Source organism: Leptonychotes weddellii, chromosome 3 (genome assembly GCF_054177405.1).
Source record: "Leptonychotes weddellii isolate Sample4059 chromosome 3, ASM5417740v2, whole genome shotgun sequence".
Taxonomy (NCBI): domain Eukaryota; kingdom Metazoa; phylum Chordata; class Mammalia; order Carnivora; family Phocidae; genus Leptonychotes; species Leptonychotes weddellii.
The window spans coordinates 45,902,768-45,920,930 of record NC_138371.1 but is presented as its reverse complement, the minus strand read 5'-3'; the positions used below and the strand labels follow the sequence as shown (position 1 = coordinate 45,920,930).

Below are 18,163 nucleotides of genomic sequence, written 5' to 3'. Positions count from 1 at the left end.
TTACAAGACTTTTTAACATCAATTTAAAAAAACTGATTGAGGGACGCCTGTGTGGCTCAGTCGTTAAGCGTCTGCCTTCAGCTCAAGTCATGATCCCAGGGTCCTGTGATCAAGCCCCGCATCGGGCTCCCTGCTCCGCGGGAGGCCTGCTTCTCCCTCTCCCACTCCCCCTGCTTGTGTTCCCACTCTCATTGTGTCTCTCTCTGTCAAATAAATAAATAAAATCTAAAAAAATAATAAAAATAAAAAAACTGACTGAATTTTACTACAACTCTTATTTCACTGGCTTGTCTTTCTAATTCTGCTTATGACCAGGTATGGACAGCTATCAGTGTAAGAAAAGATCAATACCAACCCATTTTACATTGCTATGGGTGATTAAGGAAGATTAACTTTCAAAATGCCTATGTAGCATTTTGGTGCTGAGCTCTCAAAGATGTATTTTCAAAGGTAAACATGCTAACAGATCACTCTAAAATAAAAACTTTACAGTAGTTTAGAATTTATTAAATTTTATTTCATATGTAACTCAAATATTTCATTTTAGAAACTGTAAAATCCAAACAGAAGCTTTATTACCTTCATATCAGTTTCCCTTGGAATATGATCCTTGAAATCTTCAATTGAACTTACAAGAAAAGGAATGTGGTAAGATAGGACCTAGGCAGGGCAACAAATAAAAATGCAGAGTTATTTTTAAATGGTGAGCCCCAAATTTAAATATTACCATTCAATTACTTCTAGTTTTCATAAAAATTATTTTACCTTTTCTATTTTCACATGATTTTCTAAAGTACTAAGAACAGTACTTAGAATGCCAAACTGAACATAGCCAAAATGGAAAATGCTTCAATGAAGAGAAAGTTGAAAAAGTAGTACAATATCCAGGCAAGCTATATCCCCACCCCAATTTCAATGCCAAAATAAAAAATAAGTTTAAATAGCTCTAATTTCTATATATTTGATTTTATGTAACTATGAAAACTGGAATTTTAAGTAACTTTTAATTTCTGGGAAATTAAAAGGGATTACTTAACTATAGGATATGTACTTAAAATGGTTTCTTACATCTCTAAGTGCTTCTTGTGCCAATGATCGGAAGGATAAAATTACACCAATTATTGTCATCCTCTTCAAGACACTGTCAACAGCTAAATTGGAAGGAAAGAGAGAAGAGTCTGAATTCAATTCTTTCTTAACTTTGTGAAGAAAATTCTTAGTCATAAAATTCCCATGATAAAAGATACAACAGCAATTTGATTACAACAAAGGATTAAAGATGGAAAGGTACTGAAAGCTGATATTAAAAGTAAGGAAATTACAGTTTACTTCATATGGAGTAGACACTATTCTTTAAAATGGTTTAGATGGTTCACCAGAATCTTGAAATAATCACATAAAAGTAGCCACCTGTATAATCCTCTCAGAAATGGCAGAAGTTAGGAGGAAGGAGAGAAAGACTAGGGGAGAAAGAGGAGTTGTCAGAGTGGACAGGAGTTAAATCCTCAAATGGTCCCAGAACTTGGAGATGCTAAACTCTTAAACTGTTGAGGTCTGGAGAGTCAAGAAACAAAAAAATGACTATTGAGATCACAAGCAGTTTTGGCAAGACCAGGTTGCTGAAGACTATAAATGGATTTGATCATTTACATTTTAGTTAGAAAGCATTATTCTGAAAACTATTACTATATATTCAATATTAAAACTTAATTAACAAAATCAAGGGACATTAGAATTGGAAGGATCAATACCTTCATATTTTAAAAAGCCAACAAACATTTATTGAATTACTCCCAATATACAAGGCATAGTACTGTGTAAATAAGGAAACAAATATAAACAGAATAATAATCTAGACCATAACTAACACTCTAAATGGACTGTCAAGAAAACTAAGAAAATATGATCCTATTTATGGGAGACAAAAAGATACACAACTGACCCATGAACAACACATCTGAATCGTGCAGGTCCACTTACACATGGATTTTTTTTTTTTTTTGGTAAATACAGTAAATATATTTCCTCTTCCTTGTAATTTTCTTAGTATTTTTTCTTTTGCTTACTTTATTATAAGAATACAGTATATAATACATATAACATACAAAATATGTTAACTATTTTATCAGCAAGGCTTCAGGTGAACAGTAAGCTACTAGCAGTTAAGTTTTTGGGGAGTCAAAATTACATCTAGATTTTTGACTGCACAGGGAGTCAGCGCCCCTAAACCCCACGTTGTTCAAGAGTCAACAGTATATATATATACATATATTTGTACATATATAGCAAATTTCTAGAAAGATGTATAGAAAACCATTAACCATAGTTACCTTTGAGGAGTAGGAATGGAGAGTTGTTTTGACTTTCTACCTCCTATGTGGTTTGCTTAAACTTTGACCATGCATCTTTTATTAAAACATACTAACAGCCATAATATAAGCCAAAATGTGATGAGACTTAAAACAGCAGTGTTAACAAAATGAGGTAAGGCATTATGTTATATGTTATACCTTCCACATGAGCAGGAACCAGTCTAATCAACGAATCTTTCTCTAGCACTCGGTAGAGTGCCTGAGACCCAGAAGACTAGAAGATGTTCAATGAAATGGTTATTTAAGAAATGAGACTATGTTATCATCCAGAAAAGGAGAGAAGAAAGAAGGGTGAAAGGAAATATTTCTCTGGGAAAATGTCATCCAAGTTGGTCATAAAAGAGAAGACAAAAAGCATTCCAGGCCAGGGAACAAAACAAAAGGAAATCTAGAAAAAGCAATGACAGAGAATAAGATGAATAATCAGAAAATAAGTAGTGTGATATAATCATATATTTTCCAAGGGATGATATCCAGAATTTAATCAAATAATTCTGCCAGAAGTATATCCTATAACCTTCTCTTGAATATATATAACAGTAACAACACATTAAAAGTTCTGAGGAACTTCATGGTAAGAAATGTTGTTTAACTTATCATTAATGGATTATTTGCCATACCTTTTTAAGCACTGGCACCTCCTCTAATTCCCCATAATTTCCATTAACATCCCGCTATGGGCTGAATGTTTATGTCCTTATAAAATTCATGCATTAAAAACTTAAGCCCCAAAAGCTGATGGTATTAGGAGGTGGGGCCTTTGAAAGGTGTTCAAGCCATGAGGGTGAAGTCTCATGAATTTGATTACTGCCTTATAGAGGCTTCAGAGAGAACCCGATCCCTTTCAGTCATGTAAAAGTACAATGACAAGTCTGTGACCCTGAAGAGGGCCCTCACCCAACCATGCCAGCACCATGATCTTGAACTTCCAGCCTCTAGACCGATGAGAAATAAATTTCTGTTGTTTATATACTACCCAATCTGTGATATTTTGTTGTAGCAGCCCAAACAGACGAAGGCACATCCCAAGGAACTAACACTAGAGCAGAGCTATGTGGATCTCAGGCCAGGCAAGCAAAAAGTTGTGAAGGAAAAGAGGGGAAACAATGGCTGGATATGAGGTTATCCAAATAATGGCTTTTGAATGCATGCTAAGGAGTTTTTAGACTATCCTCTAAGCAAGGAGGAGGTAGTTCAGGGTTTTTTAAATATAAAGAGTGATATGAAAAGAAATCTTTAGAAATACAACTCTGAATGTGGGAGATGGGTTAGAAAGTGAAGACTGAACACATTAGGAAGCCAAGATTGTAGTTCACAAAATAATGACAAAGCCTTAAATGTGAACCATGGGAATAAAAGGAATAGATTTAGGCATCACATTTAAGAGGTGGGATTTGCAGGAGGGGTTACAAGCTCAATATCTATAGCAGGTAACATAAAGTAGTGAAGTAGACTAAGTGAAAGACAGAATAGTGAGGGGAAAAACTGGAGAAAAACATTTCTAAAAGAGGCAACTGCTACTAAGCTCCAGCCAATCACTGCCATGTGGCAAAATACTGCCCAGGATTTGGGGGGAAAGACAGCCAAAAGTTTGGATATTTATGCAAAATCTTGCATTTTTAAAATAATGATCAAAAAATGTTTTTTAATTTAATGTAGCATAGAGCAAAAAAATCATGTCTTTGGGCCAAACATGACCCACCAATTTGCAAACTCTGATCTAGAAGACACAGCTACTAGATATGGAATGGAATGTGATTACAGGAAAAGTCAGATAACATACCCAAGTTTCTCTTTGAGAATCACTGGGTGAATGGCATGGGAGGTAATATAATGGTCAGTAACAGAAGAATATCAGGCTTTTTTCCCCCACCCATTTATACCTCCCATCAGGGGAATATCCTTCCTATTCCAGAGATGCTGTAAAGTATCTGTGGGTCATACAGCTGTAGATATCTAAAAAATGTTTCTCCAACTTCAATGGAAATCAGAATCACCTGCTGGGCCCCAGCAAACTGATTTAGTAAGTCTGGAGTGGAACCCTAATAATTTACATTAACAAACTCCTATGTGGTGCTTTTGCTTGTTGCTTCTGGTCCATAGACCACACCCTGATCAAATTAGCACTTGGTATTAAGTACCTGGAGCTCCATACAGAGTCAAGGCTGGGGATGAATATTTTAAAGATACACTGATAAATAAGACTGGATACATTTCCTCAAAAGAATTATAAAAACAATGGCTTAAAAATGGTAAAAGCATTGGCAAATGAAGAGAATAAAATTTCAATAAAAAGGAGAATAAAAGAGATAAACACTACAGAGAAATCAAGTAGAAGAAGAGGAAAGAGGACCAGATTTTGAAAATGGGTAGTCACTAATGATCTCTTCCAGAAAGGTTTCAAGCAAGTAGCCAGATGAATAAGAGGGAGGTGTAACAACAGACTTTAACAAGTGTTATTTTACAAGCAGTATCTGGCTTCCAGGGAGCAGGAGATTTTTCTGGGATCAGGGAAATTGCTTGGAATGATGAATGTAGCAAAAAGTCAAAGGTATGATAGCATAGAAGACAATATAATTAAAATCACTAAATTTTAAAGTTCTGAATGGATAAGGAAGTAAAGCCAGGAAGAGACTGATTAGAAAACTAGAGAGACATCAATGTTTCAATGAGCTAGAACAAAGAATTTAATAGGAGTGAAGGAGTGGAAAAGCTGGAAGACATAACTGATCTGAGAGTAGAGCTTCAAATTCAAGATCTTACCAGTGCAACAATTTTAGGTGATAAAAACATTCAAAGTATTGTTAAAGTAAAGGTCTTTGGAGGCAACTTGTAGATTTGTAGATGGTGGCAAGGTCAGGGCAAAAGTGAATGGAATGAATTTTTAAAAAGGAAGAATTACTACAGGAGAACTAGAAAATTAAGGTCTATAATAAGGGAGTCAATAAAGCAATGAACCTAGTCCCAAGAGACACACTGTCAGAAAACATGAAGAAACAGATACAGTATTAAATTTGCTCAAGTCACATAGCTAAAAAGTCCTAAAACTGAAAATTAATTCCAGATTACCTCCCAATTCAGAGCTACTTTTTTTTGTTTTAATAAGATTTATTTATTTGAGAGAGAGTGAGCATGAGTGGTAGGGACAGAAGGATAGAATCTCAAGCAGACTCCGTGCTGAGAACGGAGCCCGATGCAGGGCTTGATCCCAGGACTCTGAGATCATAACCTGAGCCGAAATCAAGAGTCAGACGCTTAACCGACTGCACCATCTAGGTTCCCCAATGAGGGCTACTTTTAACAAATTACAAGGCTTTTTAAGGGTATTAAAAAGAATATGGTTGTTGACTATGAAAATCAAACTGCTACAAAAGTATATCAACCTCTGGATATAGCATGAAGGAGGCACAAAGATGGGAATCTGAGACAAAAGAGAGTATTTTGAAAAATATTTCAACTGGAAGAATAGCTTTCTCTCGTCCCCTAAGTAAGCCATTCTCAAGCAGATCTTTTCTTTTTCCAAATCACAAAAAAGAATTAATAAATTCTATTTAAAGGCAAATTTGATATAGATGGGCCATTAAGGATTATGGATTTTATTTTGAAAATTTACAAATTGTTTGGAATTTTAACAAATTTCATTTTGTTTCAATTCCACAAATAGGAGAGTTAAAGTAACAGTAAACAGGCATTGAACAATGCAGTGGATTAAAGGCCTTTAACCAAATGATACAGTCAAAATATTATTTACTAGTAAGAAGTTAAGTAGTTAGGCTGGTTGGGTGGTCAACTGAGCATTTAAAAACAGGAGAAACATGAAAAAATAATTAAGAATAAGGAAAACAAGACTGGTAAATATAAGTATATAGTAAAACAATGAACAAAAGAGATCAGGTAGAAATTTAAAAAGTAATTTCCTACTAAGTATTTATTCAGACTCTACCTCCCTAAAATACTACCAAATCAGTATTTTCATTTTTATCATTTTAATTTCATTTTTTAAAGTACTGTACATTAAACCTAACCTTTTCCCCGCCTTTTGGTATATAGCTCTAGGAAAAAATTTTAACATGTGTAGATTTGTGTTACCACCATCACCACTCCAAAAAACTCCCTTGTTGCTTTCCCAGTTCTGGCAACAACTGATCTGTTCTATAAGGCAACCTATTGTGTAGTTCAATTTTATACTAATTTTTATTAAATAAGTTTATATTTTTGAAGCTGGATAAGACAGCCTAATAAAGTGATTCTCTAAATCATTTTACACTTTTAAAAATTTGATATAGGTGCATAACATTTAAAAGAAAACTATCAAAGGGGAAGTATTATGTAAAATACATATGGCTTTAATTTTTTTCAGGATTATTTTTTATTTGGGAGAATAAACTCTTCCTTTGGTTTTCTCAAATACAAAGAATATTTTATTTGGTATTTCATTAATTTTTTAATGCTGGAAAGGCTTTTAAATGAATCAATAAGTATGACTTCAGAATAATTTTTAATTATACTTCAAGTACAAAAGCAAATGAAAATAAAATTAATTCAAGTGCACCTAAAATAGTTACCTGGCTAAATATGCTTTCATAAACTTTTAAGATTCACTGTTATTTCACAATATACCTCCCACAAAGAATCAGTGTCAAGAAGACATTAGAAACATTTTTTTTTAGTTGTAGGGCTAAAGTTTTCATGCAATGACTACTAGATAGCAATAAAAAGCAACAGACTACTGATTCACGTAACATAGCTGGGTGAATCTCAAAAACATACTAGTGAAAAAAGGCAGAGACAAGAGTATATACTGTGTGATTCCATTTATGTGGAGTTCTAGAACAGGGAAATTTAATCTATAGTGACAGAAATCAGATCAGTTTTTGTCTGGGTTTGTGGGATGTTGAGAAACTGACTACAAAGGGATGTGAGGGAACTTCCTGAGGTGATGGAAGTGCTCTATGTCTTGACTGTGGTAAGGTTACACGGATATACACATTTGCCAAAATCCATCAAACTGTTCACTTACATGCGTAGATTTCATTGTATGCAAACTATACCACAATAAAGTTGATATTTAGAAAGTTATAGACTCAAAAGTTAATTCTCCTTTAGTCTAAATTAATATAGACTTACTTGTATTAAGTGAGTTTATGAACTAACTGATAAAACTCATTAAATATTTGATACATGGTACTAAGACTATGGTTAAAAAAAAATGTGAAATAGATAAGCCATATATTTAAAATATCCTTTAACTGCAACTATTTTCTGCTCTCTTCATAAGCTAAAGAATATTTATATTTAAGCAAAAGCTAAATACTGAGTGTCAAAGTCTTCTTAATGCTTATAGAAAGTTTCATGAGTTACCCACATGATAATCTTTTAAAGAGTGCGGCCATCTGGTCTGGTTTGTCAAAGCTGGTCCTCATTTGTGTTAGCACATCAACATTCTCCACCACAAGTTTCTAAAAAAAAAAAAAAAAGAAAGAAAGAAAGAAAGAAAGAAAAAAAAAAAGATCCTAGGTTAGGCATGGACCACCTTGTGTTAATGAGATAAGAGCATGCTTGGAAATCATAATCCAGCAAGTAGGAAATACAATTCATGAAATCCAGATGTTCTATGCTTATATACTTTCGTTGTTGGTTTAACAAAAGAATCTTAAAATTATTTACATAGGATTAATGTTTTTCTTCAATTTGCAAATTCAAGAAGGGAGGATGTTCAGGAAAAAGCAATAAAGATAAGCAGTAGGATAAAGGATTATCTAATGCTTAGACACAGAACAGCATCAATAATAAAAAACAGACACTGAAGGGGATACAGAGAGCAATAAATTCCAACCAAAATAAAAAGAACTTGCTAAAGTTAAAGCTAGCCAAAGACAGCCTACAGTTCATCACTGGATGTATACAATCAGAGGGAGAATAACTTTTGTACTACTTCATATGTTTGTACTACTTCATGGGGATTATAAGAGAGCAAGGTTCAGGGGCGCCTGAGTGGCTCAGTTGGTTAAGCAACTGCCTTCGGCTCAGGTCATGATCCTGGAGTCCCTGGATCGAGTTCCGCATCAGGCTCCCTGCTCGGCAGGGAGTCTGCTTCTCCCTCTGACCCTCCCGACCCTCCCCCCTCTCATGCTCTCTCTCTCTCTCAGTCTCTCTCTCTCAAATAAATAAAATCTAAAAAAAAAAAAAAAAAAAGAGCAAGGTTTCCCATACAAATTATAAAATGGAAGTGTTAACTATCTACCTTCTCTTTGAGAGACCACTGTGAAAAAGGAAGAGAAGGAAGAGATACAAATAAGGGAAGGGAGTAAAGAATAGCTATTCAAGGAAAGTATAACTCACTAAAGAATGTTTTTCTTAAAAGGCGCTTTGGAAAAGTAATTTAGTTTGAAATTAAAATGAAAACAAATATAATTAAATTGATTCTGGCAGAGATAATGTCTATATGTATGTGGAGAGCCTGGATATAATATTTAAATATCCAAGGATAAAGCCTGGGTATATTTCAAAATACATACAAATCCAAGCTTCATCCTTGGATATTTCAATTTAGCAGGCCTGGTTGCAAAGATTTAACAGCAAGCATATTGTTAAAGTGCCATGAGGGTTTTGTTACAAGTCAAACACTGATGATAACTGATTTAAGGGAGGATGAAAACCCTATACAGAAAATTTATAAAAATCAGTTTTCCTATACTAGTATGAATTTTGTTTAGGTTACTTGATATTACAGGCATACCTCAGAGGTATTGCAGATTCAGTTCCAGACCACTGTATTGAAGCAAATACCGCAATAAAGTGAGTCACATGAATTTTTTGGTTTCCCAGTGCATATAAAAAGCTATGTTGACACTACACTATAGTCTATAAATATGCAATAGCATTGTCTAAAAACCAATGTATGTACCTTAATTAAAAAATACTTAATTGCTAAAAACGCTAACCATCATCTAAGCTTTTAGTGAGTCATAATCACTGATCACAAATCACTGTAACAAATGTAATCATAATGAAAAAGCATGAAATATTGGGAGAATTACCAAAATGTGCCACTGACATGAGCAAATACTACTGGAGAAATGGCACCAATATACTTGCTGTCTGACACAGGGATGGCCACAAACCTACAACTTGTAAAACTGCAGTATATGCAAAGTGCAATAAAATGAGGTATTCCTGTACTTCGGATTATTTCTCTTTATGCTCCCAATCAGAAATACATTTCTAGTCATAGGTGTTTGCTAAACTCAACTTCTACAATCTCTGATTAAAATGCCTGCTTTTCCTGGGGCCAATTCAATACCTGTCCCACGCTAAAACTTGATTCAATCAATACACACTCAAATATTTGCTCAACCCTGACAGTGCTCCTGCACCTTGAACATAATACCACATATATCACTGAATCAGACACCACTGAGTTTTAAATGCACCATTACCTTATGTGCCATTAAGATAAAAAGAAAACTTTACCAAGTAAGCTGACACAATGTTTCCAATCATATGACTTTAAGACACCTACAATTTCAGAAACATTAATACAGAATAACTGTGTTTTAGAATCAATAAATTATAGTATATGTTCAATGGTAAGGATACTATAATCACTTTTTAGCTCCCATACCAGGCAATTTACAAACAATACCATTTACTTCATCTACACGAGAGAGGTGATATTCCAATTTTACAACTGAGGAAACTAAACTAAGGCTTGGAGAAATTAGATAACTAGCCCAAAGTTATAAAGATATTAAATAGTGGATTTTGGAATTTGAATTCAGATAGGTCTGATTTAAAAATCCATGCTCTTAATCCCTAAAGAAATGGTTCCCGATTTTTAGTGTATTGGAACAATCTAGAGGGCTTATTAATTAAAACACACATTGCTGGGTCCCAGTCCCAAAGGCTTTGATTTAGCAAGTTTGAGGCAGAACCAAAAACTGTGCATTGTTAACAAGTTCTGAGGTAATGCTCCTGCTGCTGATCTGAGGACCATACTTTAAGAACCATTACCCTAAAATATTTGTTTGCACATTATTCCTTACCAAAAAGAATGTTAATAATGTCTCTACTTAAAAATAGTTTATATATTTAAATTTTTTTTCTTTTCTCCCTCAATTGCATCCTAAAACAGAGCTCTCTAAACATTTAAAGCCATTGACTAATATCATTGGCAAATGGACTATAAGCTGGAAGTAATACTAGTGAATACATATCAGGTAAAACATATATGAAGAGCACTACAAATAAACTTGTTTGCAGTTAATAAGGAAGTGTTAAATTCTTGGCACAATTCATATTTAAATTTCCTACTTCATTTGGAAAAAAAAAAGTCTTCTATGAAGAACTAGAAGAACTGATCTGTAAAATGCTAAAAATGATTCTTTTGGCAGGATTAGAAGGAGACATTGACTCAATGGGCACACCACCAAATGAAACACCTCAAGACTTTTAGAAGGAAAGAAGACTGGCTGTTTTCTTCTCCAGAGAGCAATGAACACGTTTTACCATGAGTATGCATGCACAGTGTTGACTATGTCTGACACATGATTTATTCACAATAATTAAATATAAAGAAGTTCTCCCTTTTTTCTGACAAAGAAACTTACTCTTTGAAACAAAAAGGTCCCCAAGCTAAAACAGGAACTGAAACAATGAATATCATTTTTAAGATACAAAGAAAATATGCACCCACATATTTAGTTTATGTCAATTTAGATTAAATATAAAAAAATACCCCAGAAAAATAAAAGCTAAGAAGTTACAGAAATGATCTTACAAGTATTATAATTCCCCCAAAACATTTTATGTACTAGTTTCATAAAGTTTATTTTTAGTAATTTCTACACCCAATGTGGGGCTCAAACTCACAACCCGAGATCAAGAGCCGCACACTCTTCCAAATGAACCAACCAGGTGCCCCTTTATTCACTAATTTAAAAAAAGACTAAAATGTGGGGCATCTGGCTAGCTCAGTTAGTAGAGCATGCGACTCTTAATCTCAGCGTCTTGAATTCAAGCCCTACGCTGGGTGTGGAGCCTACTTGGGAAAAAAAAAAAAAAGACTAAAATGCTATTAGAGGCATCAGCATATTCTAATGTGAAGAGTGTGAGTTACAATCTCTTCAGAGGGATATCTGGCAATATTAGAAAATAATTAGGTATCCATACCTTTTGATCCACTTCAGAAATTTTTCCTATGCTCAAATAAGTTTGTAAACTATATGGAAGTGCTGGTTAAATGTCGAGTATTTTACACATATGTCTAAACCTCTTCTTCCAGAAATTCACTAAAGTGAAAGGAAAAGAATAAAAAAGACTAAATCTACAAAAAAAAAAAAAAAGAAAATATAGGAAACAAGCAAGACCAAATGAGAGATGTCAACAAACTTCTAGAAGATGGAAACTGGAGCAAAGAGTAAGTAGAGGTGAGAAGTGTGACCAGCAAATTCCAGCAAGGGAGATACAGTATTGAAAGCAAGCTGATGCATTCGTTAGGACCCAGGCAGAGCACAGAAGTTGTAGGCAGTAGCATAGAAAGAAAGAAACACTTGAAGATGAAAACAAGAAGGTTATTACATGTCTGTATGGGGGGTTGTTATACACCTCTTGCAATCTTAAGAAGTGATGCCAACAAGGACAACTCTAAAATCAGGAGCAAAAGTTGGCAGGACGGAGGCAGGGGGCAGAAAATGACCCAAGGCAGCCAGCCAGATGTATTAAACCTCCCACCTCCAACACTCCAATGATCTCCAAGAGACTTCCACTCTCTAGTGGAGGTTACTGTTTTTGAAAAATGACTGTAGGAATCATTTGAAACCTATGATGAAGATACCTTTCTCCAAAGAGTATTTGTTAGCTTCTGCCAAGCACTTTGGGGCACTACTAATCTAGGACCATCTTAATCCAGGTTTAAGACTATAGGTTCTTTGGACAAAAAGAGCAACACCAAAAGAGCTGGAGATCCTGGGGAGGGGCAAATCATTTCCAGTTCACGATTACCCTGAAGATATAACCCTTTGGGGTATCTGTATAAAGAGGGTGGAGAGGAATTTAAGCAGATTTCCCACTCTCCACTTTAGGCAGGCTTTGGATTTTACTACAGACCCCACTAGGTCATAAAACCTACTTTACTCTTACAAATGTTGCTTCTGGATCAGCAAATATCCTCAGGTCAAAAGTGGCTTCCAGTACTAGGCTTATGTCTCTGAGTTCCCACATTCTTCTTGATTTTGGTCTACCTTTTTACCTTCTTTAAAAGAAGAATCTTTCTTTATATATCTTGCCACCTTAATAAGCTGTCCTTAGGAGAAAAGATGGTCTAAACCTACCCTACCAATACTTGAAGCAAAAACCTACATGTTATTTTGTTTCTATAATTTCATAAATTAGGTCATTCTAAAGAAACTTTACAGGACATTAAAAAATGCAAAACAATCAGAATCATCACTGACAGACTGAGTACTTTAGGACATTTATCTCAATGAGACAGAATTCTATACAATACATTAAACTTGTCTATATGAAATACCATTATATTATGATAAAATTGCTTATGTAATAAAATACAAGAATACACATGTAAGTATGCCTCCGTACATAGAGGCTAAGAATACAAAGTCATAAATAACACCTTCTCCAGTTTTTAATAATACACAAGTAGCTGAATCCAGATAAATGTGGATTACATCTTGGGGTTGTTAAAAAGGATCTCTAAGAAAATGGTCGTAAACTATCAATATTACCTTGATACCAAAACCAGATAAAGACTCCATAAAAAAAAAAGAGAACTATAGGCCCATATTTTTGATGAACACAGATGCAAAAATCCTCAACAAAACACTAGCCAAGAGAATCCAACAACACATTACAAAAAATCATTCACCACGATCAAGTGAGATTTATGTCCAGTATGCAAAGGTGGTTCAATATTTGCAACTCAATCTATGTGGTACATCGTATCAATAAGAGAAAGGATAAAAACCATACGATCATTTCAATAGATGCATGAAAAGCATTTGACAAAGTACAACATCCATTCATGATAAAAACCCTCAACAAAGTAGGTTTAGAGGGAACACACCTCAACATAATAAAGGCCATATATGAAAAGCCCACGGTGAACATCATACTCAATGAGGAAAAACTGAGAGCTTTCCCGCTAAAGTCACGTACAAGATAAGGAAGTCCACTCACCACTTTTTTTTCAACATACTACTGGAAGTCTTAGCCACAGCAATCAGACAACAAAAAGAAATAAAAGGCATCCAAACTGGTAAGAAAGAATAAAACTCACTATTTGCAGAAAGCATGACACTATATATAGAAAACCCTAAAGACTCCACTAAAACACTACTAGAACTGATAAAAGAGTTCAGTAAGGTCACAGGATACAAAATCAATGTAGAGAAATCCACTGCATTTCTATACATGAATTATGAAGCAGCAGTAAGACAAATTAAGAAAACAATCCCATTTACAATTGCACCAAAAATAATAAGATACCTAGGACTAAGCCTAACCAAAGAGGTGAAAGATCTATACTCTGAAAATTATAAAACACCAGTAAAAAATTGAAGATGGGGCGCCTGAGTGGCTCAGTCAGTCAAGCATCCAACTCTTGGTTTCCGCTTAGGTCATGATCTCAGGGTCTGGGATCAAGCCCCACATCGGGCTCCACGCTGAGCAGGGAGTCTGCTTGTCCCTCTCCCTCCACCAGTTCATGCTCTCTCTCTCTCTCAAATAAATAAAATTCTTAAAAAAAAAAAAAGAAATTGAAGACAACACAAAAATGGAAAGACATGCCATGTTTATGGATTAGAAGAACAAATATTGTTAAAATGTCTATACTACCCAAAGCAATCCACATATTTAATGCAATCCCTGTCAAAATACCAACAGCATTTTTCACAGAACTAGAATAAACAATCCTAGAATTTATATGGAACTACAAAAGACCCCAAATTGCCAAAGCAATTTTGGAAAAAGAAAAGCAAAGCTGGAGGCATCACAATTCTAGACTTCAAGTTATATTACAAAGCTGTAGTGATCGAAACAGTATGGTATGGCAAAGAAACAGACACACAGATCAATGGAACAGAATGGAAAAATCCTTAAAACAGAACAGAAAACAAACCCACAACTATATGGTCAATTAATTTAACAAAGCAGGAAAGAATATCCAGTGGGAAAAAGACAATCTCTTCAACAAATGGTGTTGGGGAAACTGGAGAGCAACATGTGAAAGAATGAAACTGAACCACTTTCTTACACCATACACAAAAATAAATCCAAAATAGATTAAAGACCTCAACATGAGACATGAAACAATTAAAATCCTAAAGGAGACCACAGGCAGTCACCTCTTTGACATAGGATATAGCAGCTTCTTTCTAGTTATGTCTCCTGAGGCAAGGGAAACAAAAGCAAATATAAACTATTGGGAGTACATCAAAATAAAAAGCTTCTGCACAGTGAAGGAAACAATCAACAAAACCAAAAGGCAACCTACTGAATGGGAGAAGATATTTGCAAATGACATATCTAATAAAGGGTTGGTATCTAAAATATATAAAGAACTTAGAGGGGCGCCTGGGTGGCTCAGTTGTTAAGCATCTGCCTTCGGCTCAGGTCATGATCCCAGGGTCCTGGGATCGAGCCCCGCATCGGGCTCCCCGCTCAGCGGGGAGTCTGCTTCTCCCTCTCCCTCTCCCCCTGCTTGTGTTCCCTCTCTCGCTGTGTAATAAATAAATAAAAATCTTTAAAAAAAAAAAATTAAATTAAAATAAAATATATAAAGAACTTATAGAAACCAACACCCAAAAAAACAAATAACACAATTAAAAATGGGCAAAAGAGCAGACATTTCTCCAAAAAATACAGACAGCCAACAGACACATGAAAAGATGCTCATCATCACTTATCATCAAGGAAATGCAAACCAACACTACAATGATCTCACCTTACACCTGTCAGAATGGTTAAAACCAAAAACACAAGAAACAACAGGTATTGGCAAGTATGTGGAGAAAGGGGAACCCTCTTGCACTGTTTGTGGGAATGTAAACTGGTGCAGGTGGCCACTCTGGAAATCAGTATGGAAGTTCCTTAAAAAAGTTAAAAATAGAACTACTCCATGATACAGTAATTGCACTACTAGATATTTACCCAAAAAATAAAAAAATACTAATTCAAAGGGATACATGTACCCCAATGTTTATAGCAGCATTTTCTACAATAGCCAAATTATGGAAACAGCCCAAATATCCATCAACTGATGAATGGATAAAGAAATTATGTTCTGTGTACACACACACACACACACACACACACGGAATATTACTCAGTCACAAAAAAGAATGAAATCTTGACATTTTCAATGATATGGATGGAGCTAGAGAGTATTAGGCTAAGCAAAATAAGTCAAAGAAAGACAAATACCACATGATTTCACTCATATGTGGAATTTAAGGAACAAAACAAATGAGCACAGGGAAAAAGAGAGAGAGGCAAACCAAGGAACAGACTCTTAACTACAGAGAACAAACTGATGGTGACCAGAGGGGAGGTGGGTGGGGATTAAGGTGTGTATTGGTTGTGATGAGCATCAGGTATTGTATGTAAGTGTTGAATCATTAAATTGTACACCTGAAATTAATATTACACTATATGTTCACTAATGGAATTTAAATAAAAACTTAAAAAATAAAAAATATGCTAAAATCAAAAGTTTTAGAAAAAAATGTTTAGTATCCTACTCCATCTTGGTTTTGGAGTATATTATATTTAATGAGAAATCCAAGCTAATTCATACCCATGCATCTCAATTATTATGAATCTAACACAAAAAGTTTCTTTCGTCTAGGTTTTTCACTCAAGTTTAATATTATCAAATATTTAAGAGGATCCATCCAAGAAACAACACTCTTGAGTCAGAAAATTCACTAGCATTAAAAAAGAAGTCAATATTATTTATACTCTCATCAAAACTTTAAAATTTTAGTAACATTCAAGAAACAAAAATAGTCACTCCAAAATATAGACAGAAATGTTAAGACATAAGTTCCTCCCATTTCTTTTCAAGAATAAGAATGTACTTGATAACAATACTTAAGGACAGAGCTAAGAGAGTTAAGTTTATGAAGTATTACTAAAAGTATTACTAAAAGATTATGATAAAATCTGAACTCAAAAGCGATCTGGAAATAATGGACAGTATATAACAAGATAAATTTTTAAAAGAACAACAACAATGTAACACTTAGGTCTAAAGAAAAAAAAATGTACAACATCTAAGATGTGGAGAACCATGGTTCAACGTCAGTATGTGAAAAGAAAGAAAATTTATGATTACAAGTTGACATGACAATATTAGTATAGCTACCAAAAGTGTTAACACAATCTTAAGCTGTACTAGCAAGCATAGTATCCAGAATAGGTAAGTGCACCTTCACTAATCAGATCTCTAGCTGAAGTTTACTCTCGGTTCAAGGCACTATTATCTAAGGGTGACACAAACAATTTCAAAAGAATTTGTAGAGAAAAAAGAGAGACTAACATGAATATATTTCACATGGGGAAGACAAAGGCAATACACTACAAAAGTTTTTAAATATGTGAAGGGTAATCTTGCCAAAGGCAATCTCTACCTCGATGTTATAATGAAAACCTATCTGATCTTCCTGCATTAGATAAGTGTGGGTTAGATGACTGCTTAGATCCCTTTCATTTCTAAAAACAGTATAGCACAGTACTAGTATAAGCTCTAGGTCAAGACTGACTACACAGGCTCAAATTTTAGTTTCACCACTTTTAAGCATGTGAAACTGGACAAGTACTTAGTATTTCTTGGTTTTACTTTCCTAATTTGTAAAATAGGGACAATACTGGTTTTATGTGAGGAGCTTAGAAAAGTCCTGGGACAAAGTAAAGAGTCAAAATAGCTACCTATTTTTACTTCTGCATCCAACAAATACTTAGCAAGTACCTTCTATGTGTGGACACTAATTTTGTACCAAAGTTTTAAGAGAGTTTATAACTGAGTTTTTATTCTAATGACAGTAACATAAACAAATACATGACAAGAAAGGTCACAAGTAAGATACACAGAAAGCTGAATAAAGAGAATAAAAAGTGATGCTTGCTCTTTTAGAAAGTGTGGTGAAGAAAGGATATTCTGATAACACATTTGAAAAATACATGAGTATTATGAGAAGGTTAGCTAAGACAATAGCTCAGTGAAGAGTATTTTGAGATAACAAGTAGGCCAACCAGGCTGGAGGAGTTAAGGAGGTGAGAAAAGTGAAAGGCCAGATCTTATAGGGGCTTGCCTTCCAGTACTGTTAAGGACATTAAATGCCTTTAAATGATATGGATACAGATATCTAAATAGGCTATTTTTGTTTTATTTGTTTTATTACATGACTATTCAATCTACCACATTAAATGGCAAAGAAGCACTAAAAATAATTCTAGAAGTACCTATTATTCAGTCTGAAATAAAAAATAGCTGGTAAAAGTAAAATTCTTTTCTAGAATGCAAGAAAAAGAGTATCTTGTCATAATTCTTCTTTCATACTGAAAAGAACACAAGAAAGTATAATGAAGATGAGAAATTGGTCACCTAAGAACAAGAGGATAGAAAAGAGATCATGTATTTACAGGTGAATGAGTCTAATAAACAGCAGTGATTGCTTGTAAAGAACCAAAACTGTCATTGCAATGTTTATGCATTTAAAACTATATAAAGCATACAGTTTGTTATTTAAAACCCACATTATACAGTATCTAAA

At 34.4% G+C, this 18,163-nt stretch overlaps 1 protein-coding gene across 5 annotated transcripts in view; it reads right to left on the bottom strand.

The window, feature by feature from the left end:
• NCKAP1 (NCK associated protein 1) overlaps positions 1-18,163 on the bottom strand; it is a 102,776-nt gene that overhangs the window by 9,383 nt on the left and 75,230 nt on the right. For all 5 annotated transcript variants that reach the window (XM_081814026.1, XM_081814030.1, XM_081814027.1 and 2 more), the window contains 3 exons: positions 7,738-7,831; positions 1,069-1,151; positions 580-660 (listed from right to left, as the gene is read on the bottom strand). In XM_081814026.1, the coding sequence (XP_081670152.1) occupies positions 580-660; positions 1,069-1,151; positions 7,738-7,831 (258 nt within the window). The remainder of the gene's footprint in view (positions 1-579; positions 661-1,068; positions 1,152-7,737; positions 7,832-18,163) is intronic.